Here is a 6611-nt window from a genome sequence, read left to right on the forward strand (position 1 = left end):
TTGGCGGTCAAAACTGTACTGCTAGTGCTGCAGGGGCGCGGTAGGGTCGGATGGAATCTGAGCTTGCCGTGGGTGGGATATGGCTAGGAGAAGCAGCAGGAGCTGTCGGCTTCGCTGGAGGAGCGTCTGGAGTTTGAAGCGCGGCCGTGCCGGGGGATGCACCTCGAGTACCACCGCAACGCAGTGGTTATAGTAGCGGTAGGGACCGGTAGGCTGGCTGCTCCGTCTGGCCGCCTGCCTGCCTGCCTGCCCGCCTGCCTGCCTGCCTCCCCTGCCTGCCTGCCTGCCTGCCTGCCTGCCTGCCTGCCTGCCTGCCGCCTGCCGCCTGCCTGCCTGCCTGCCTGCCTGCCTGCCTTGCCGCCTGCCTGCCTGCCTGCCTGCCTGCCCGCCCCTGCCTGCCTGCCTGCCTGCCTGCCTGCCTGCCCGCCTGCCTGCCTGCCTGCCTGCCTGCCTGCCTGCCTGCCCGCCTGCCTGCCTGCCTGCCTGCCTGCCTGCCTGCCTGCCTGCCTGCCTGCCTGCCTGCCTGCCTGCCTGCCTGCCTGCCTGCCTGCCTGCCTGCCTGCCTGCCTGCCTGCCTGCCTGCCTGCCTGCCTGCACGTCGGTCGGGTTGCCCTCCTCCAGGGGCCCGTGCGCGGCGCTGTGGCGCGGCGTGGCGCGGCGTCTCTGGGTCGGTCGTTGCCTCCCGACGGAGTAGCGGCTCTTCGCTAACGGGAGACGCCCCCTCTGCCCCCTGCGGGCCCCGCGGCGGCACGGCCAGGCATGGCGGCATGGCATGGCGGCGCCCCCCTCCACTTTGGCAGAAACACGCTGCCGGCCGCGCGGCCCGGCGCGGCTGGGCCGCCCGAGGAGCAAGCCAGCGCGCTCGCCGGTAGACTGATTCCGACTGAGTCTCTGTCTCTCTCGCACTCATGGGACGTCCCGTACAGGTGCGAGAGAGACAGAGCGACGATCCGGGGGCCCCACGGGCAGGGCCAGGGCCGGGGGTAGAGCCGAGCCCCCTGTTGACAAAAGTTGCATAACGAAGCGGCCGGCCGGACCACGGGGTGGCGTCCTGCTTTTTTTTAACATTTTTATTGGGTCTTAAACAGGGTTTAACAACAGTGGTAAAATAAATTATGTAACAAATAACAATGTTGCCCAATATAACAAAATAGCGTGTGCTGGTAGCTAAAAGGGGTTGTTCAATTTTTAATACAAGGTTAAAATTAAGGCGTTTGATACCAGAGAAGTTAACAACCATTTTGCATATACATTGACACATTAAAAGCTGATAATAGTTACATCACCCAACAAGGGCTGGGCTCCGCGTTTTCGCCCTCGAATCCCCGCTAATGTGCACGGCGGTGTCACACCGAAACAGGAACCATCGGCTCATTCAGAAATAAATTTGCAATTATTCAAAGTAAGTGACGTGGATGTGCAGAATTCCAAAAATATCGAAAGAACGAGGAGTTTTTACGGGCCAACGGTAGGCCTTTGTTATGCAGGGATTATGCTATGGAAGTCAATAACCACAACAGTTTCAGTTACAATGTGATTAAAAAGGAAGGAAAATCGTCATGTAATGATTTTTTATGATACAACACAATGATCAGAATTTTGTTACTATCACTGGTGAATTAAATACCTTAAGTACGTCCTGAAAGGGCGTAAACTATTCACGCTTATCAAACGGCTTGAATCGTTTAATGACATTGGAGGAGATTTAAAGTTTTTCCAGAAAGTCCTCTAACAAGCCTGAAGGAATGTTAATACCCTTAAGGGCGTAATTCTTATGCCTGTGTTTTACCAGTGTAGAGGCATTTCAATCGTTTTAACCGATATGCGTTTAAGAATAACGTTGCTGCATGAAGTGTGATGCCAATTTTTTTGTTTGTTCGCGTGAACCTGTGCAGTGGTAGCGGCCAGGCCAGAACCATGTCCACAGTGTGGTGCCTTGTCCACACTGCCGTGTCAGGTCGGCCCACTTCTCAAGCCGCGTCTCTGATTGATTTCCGGAAAGAGTTATTAGCGGCCCATGGGAACGCCCTGTCTCTCTCGCACTCATGGGGCGTTCCGTAAGGGAGTGAGAGAGACAGAGTAAGAAGCAAGATGTCCGGAACCAGACTTCTGGAGCACTTCCTCTCGATGGAACAAGACGGAAGGGCAGGGAGGACCTAACGACGTCGGTACACTGGTTAAAAATGAATTGGCAAATCCCGGAAAGTGCGTCAGGAAGCCCCGTCGGGAATTTTCAAAGGCTTCAGCTCTTTGCAAAGGTTTTACTTTCATCATAATCTGCCAGAATATATAGACACATTGTAGGTTTAAGAATTTTCCGAAGATCGGTGCAGTGTGGAGAGGCAGGAAAATATCGGGAGGCAGTTAAAAAGAAAATACACCAACGAGAATGGTAGAGAGGCTTGTGACAGTCGAGTAGACGCCACACAAGGCAACAAGACTCCTCATTCGACTCAGCCTTTCTGGCGAAACATATTTCAAACAACGCAAAAGTACGTAGCATTTTTGTTGCAAAAGTAACTGCAAAAGTACAGATAAATTTTTCATCGACTTCGTACAAAAAGAAACGTTCAAAGTACACATTTTTTTTGCGTAAATACCACAAAACAATCAAGGAATTGACGAGGGTGGAAAGCTTGAGAAGGGTTTGCGAGTGAGGCAGTCCTCGGTGGTGGGTCTCTCTCTCTCTCTCTCTCTCTCTCTCTCTCTCTCTCTCTCTCTCTCTCTCTCTCTCTCTCTCTCTCTCTCTGGAGGAGGAATTACATCCACGATGACGGGTCGAGGCGGTCGGCCGCACCACCAGCGAGATGCGGGGTTCATTCACTATTGCACGCCGCACTAACGGGACTTCCAAAATCGTTGCCGTAGTCCCCCTCCCCTCCCCCCTCCCCCTCCCCTTCCCCCTTCCCCCTCAGGGACTCACGCTTCCCGCCTTTCGCTCCTCCAACGTGAACGGCGCAGCCGCACGCCTATCGCAAAAAATAATTATGGCGACAATGAAAAGAAAAAATGGAAAAAAGAAATTAGCAATCGTAAACGAATACATTCAGAACAACTTTTTTTGTCCTTTCAGCGGAGAATTGTCATCTCTGGAGTTTCATTCACGGTATCATTATGGTTGTTATAACCAAGGTTCTAGCAGCTTAAAATACGTCACGCAAATTTTAGCAAGGACAGATCGTGTAGTGCAGCCGGAATTTCCCAAAAAAGTGCACACAGTGTCTTACGGTGAAAGGCTGCCCCAATATAATATGGTGGAGGTTTTCTACATAATACCAACGAAATTTGTCAAAATATGGTACAGTGAGTTCTCAATGGTATGTTACGAAGTCAGCTGCACCACCATAATATGGAACATTTTCACCATAATTTGGAGAAACTTCACTGTACAACATAGAGTGTGTCGACGCTGGTCATCGTAAACCTTCTTGCTCGTCCAGAGACCGACGAGTCCCCGACAGGGGCGATCGAACGACGGGGATGGACCATGTCACAGCCAAGTTGTTTACAACCTGCCGAGAGAGAGAGAGAGAGAGAGAGAGAGAGAGAGAGAGAGAGAGAGAGAGAGAGAGAGAGAGAGAGAGAGAGAGAGAGAGAGAGACGAGTGTTCGCCGCATCGCGAAGCAACGACGCCGGTTTTACCGTTGTTTTAAACGCCGCGCGCGTGGTCGGGCCGCGCCGCGATGACGGTGCTTCCCTCCCGGTGAGATTTAAACATTCGGCCGCGCGCGGCGTGACGAGACGATGTTCTTTCCCTCCCGGGGAACGTCTCATGAGTGCGAGAGAAACGGAGCGACGAACGCGAGTCTATCGGATGCAGTCTGCAGGACTGTGGTCAGTGAATTCAATTTCGAAATTTTGTGCGGTTGATATTCTGTCCCATCTTAAATTCGACGGCGTGGGCAATGGAGGCTGAATTCGCTTCCCCTCGCACGCACACACGCGGCCGGGCTGCGGAGGGCTGGGTCAACATTTTGATGTGGCAGCCCTGCGCACGGCCCGGCGCACCTGTGTGAAGGAGAGGGAGGGGGGGGGAGGGGGGAGGGGGGAGGGGGGGAGGGGGGGAGGCTTACACAACTCTTTCGGGGTCCAGCAGCGCAGGAGCGGCAGCATCCTCGGATCGGTCGGTTATTTTCTTTTCCCTTATTTTATTTCGTTCGCCTCTCTCTCTCTCTCTCTCTCTCTCTCTCTCTCTCTCTCTCTCTCTCTCTCTCTCTCTCTCTTCTCTCCTCTCTCTCTCTCTGTAGCCTTTGCATTTAGGGGGTCCGGGGGGGGGGGGGGTCGGGGAGGGGGCAGAGATGGACTCCTGCCCGTGTCATCCTCCTCGTGGCCATCGAGGCCCAAAGCTTGCCGGCCAGTGGGTATCGGGTGTCCCCGTCGACTGTCCCCGAGGCCGTGCCGCCGTGCCGTATGGCCCCGTCGGCTGGACAGCAATCCACAAAGACGCTTGCCCCCTCTCCCGCCCCCCTTTCCCATGCGGACAAATTAATTGGTAAAGAAAGTATTTCGAGTCCAGCCACAGCTAAATGACCTTCTTTCTGGACTGTCGACGATGTCACCGACGAGGCAGCGGCTCGTTTCCCCCCAGGTAACAGAGCTCTTGTTCACTCTCTTCAGTTTGCGACATTTGAACGACAAAGCAGTTGCTGAACAGCCCGGCGCTGTTGCCCAATGTACGAGCGTGCTTTTGTGCTGACACCGGCCCGGGGCGGCGTGCTGACGGCGCTGACACAGCTGACAAGTGCTGACAGCGGTGCGGCCGGCGCGCTGACATCAGCACGGCCCGCTACGGCCTGGGCATTCACACTACTCGCTGACGCCGCGCGAGCTGCGTGTCATCGGCTGGGTACCTTGGCGGCGAATGCTGGGGAGGAAAAACACTCGCCGCGGCCGGGGCTTGAACCCGCGACTGCAGTGGAGGCGGTCAAAATCCCGCCCGCCTTTTGAGCTCCAGAGTCGTTCAATGGGACTCGAACCGAACGTGCGACCCCACCAATGGGCTGCTCTCCGAGGAATCCATTGGTGGGGTCACATGCTCGGTTCGAGTCCTGTTCAGCGACGCCGGACCTCAAAACGCGTCTTGAGCTTTGACCGTTTGGCCGCCTCCGCCGGCCCTCTGGCCCACTGTAGACTCACCTACCTCTGATAGTGCTGGGCATGCTCGAGGCCGGCTGGTACTATGGCTGCATTCCCCTGGGAGGACCACCAGGACAAGTCCCACCGCCCGCTGCTGCTTCTTCTCTCACTCACACACGCGCGGTGCACTCACGCACGCACACACACACTCGCACGCGTGGCGTGGTCCTGTCAGCTGCGTAAGGGGGGCGGCGGTCCGGGGGCGGAGGCGGGGGCGGCGGGCTGGAGGCGACGGTGCAACTGGGGGCGGCAGCAGCGGGACATTGGTGCGTCACGGCGTCACTTGCGGCGCGCGGACACGAAAACACACGGACCCTGCCGGCGGGGGCGGGGGCGGGGGCGGGGGCGCGGCCGCAGCATGGGGGCGTCACACTGGTCACAATCGGGGCACAACACTCATCCGCCGGCGTCACAACCGCTTGCTGCCACACTGGTAATCCACTGGTCACTCGCACAACCGTTCACTGCACTCCGCACTCCGCACTCCGGGCGTTCACAACGTGTCCCGGCGAGGGTACACCACAAGCACGAACACAGCGCGGGGCCAATGTCAGGGTTACGCTGGCCGGACAGAGACTGAGCGGGCTCCTCCATGGAGCCGCCGGCCCCACGGGCCCCGCCTCACCCCGCCCACCCCGCCCCGCCCCGCCCCGCCCCGCCGCGCCCCGCCGCGGAGCCCCACGGAGCGCGGGGAGGCGGGGCGGGCACCGGAGCGAGCGGGCCCGCCGCCGGCCAGCGGGGCCCAGCGCATGGCCGGGCCGTGGCATGGCCCAGGTAGGGCCGGGCTACGCTTAGGACCCGGCACGCTGTTTCCTCAAAACTCTCAAACGTTCGCCAGGGACGGCCTCTGACCTTCCGGACCCCGCCGCCGGCCGCTTGCCGAGACGGACAAAATGAGAAGGAGACATCGCCATCCCTCCCGGAGCGTTTCCCTCGATGGGCGAAAAACTTCCCACTTTTATAGTGTACAAAATTTTGACACATTTCACATTCTAGTGACAGAAGATGCCTGTAAATAGGCAACATGTGTGGCAACCTAACTCTATCACCGTCCCCACAACCATCGTACACAACACCTTCACAAGGGCTCAATCTTCGGCTTCTCTGATGGATGCCAATTCACGTTTTGCACATTATTTGGGCACTGAAGGACGATTTGTGATTTCTCTGGAATTTGTAGTTTTAACTGGTGTGCTGGCTCTTCAGCCGGGCAGCCTGCCGACTGCAGTGTACGCGCGCGCCACAGGTGCCGGGGAACGCCGCCTGATGCGTGACGTAATATGTGTTATGAAGCGGGGGAGGCGGGAAGGACCACCTGGGGCCTAAATTCGAGAGGCGTTTTCGTCGCTCCGTCTCTCTCGCACTCATGGGGTGTCCCCCTATTAATGCGAAGAGAGACTGAGCGACGAAAACGACTCTCGGAATCAGGGTGCTGGGGCGGCGGCAGGGGCTCTGCGGGGGGCTCCCCCTTTTGA

The 6611-nt window shown here is 57.2% G+C and overlaps 1 protein-coding gene across 1 annotated transcript in view; it reads right to left on the reverse strand.

Moving 5' to 3' along the window:
• Positions 1 to 5333, reverse strand: part of LOC117645744 (probable nuclear hormone receptor HR3) — a 110498-nt gene extending 105165 nt beyond the window's left edge. Inside the window, exon 1 of the mRNA XM_034386124.1 lies at positions 5141 to 5333. Within this exon, the coding sequence (XP_034242015.1) occupies positions 5141 to 5159 (19 nt within the window). The 5' untranslated portion in view covers positions 5160 to 5333. The remainder of the gene's footprint in view (positions 1 to 5140) is intronic.
• Between the last annotated feature and the right edge of the window lie 1278 nt (positions 5334 to 6611).

Source organism: Thrips palmi, unplaced genomic scaffold (assembly GCF_012932325.1).
Source record: "Thrips palmi isolate BJ-2018 unplaced genomic scaffold, TpBJ-2018v1 HiC_scaffold_19, whole genome shotgun sequence".
NCBI classification, from domain to species: Eukaryota; Metazoa; Arthropoda; class Insecta; order Thysanoptera; family Thripidae; genus Thrips; species Thrips palmi.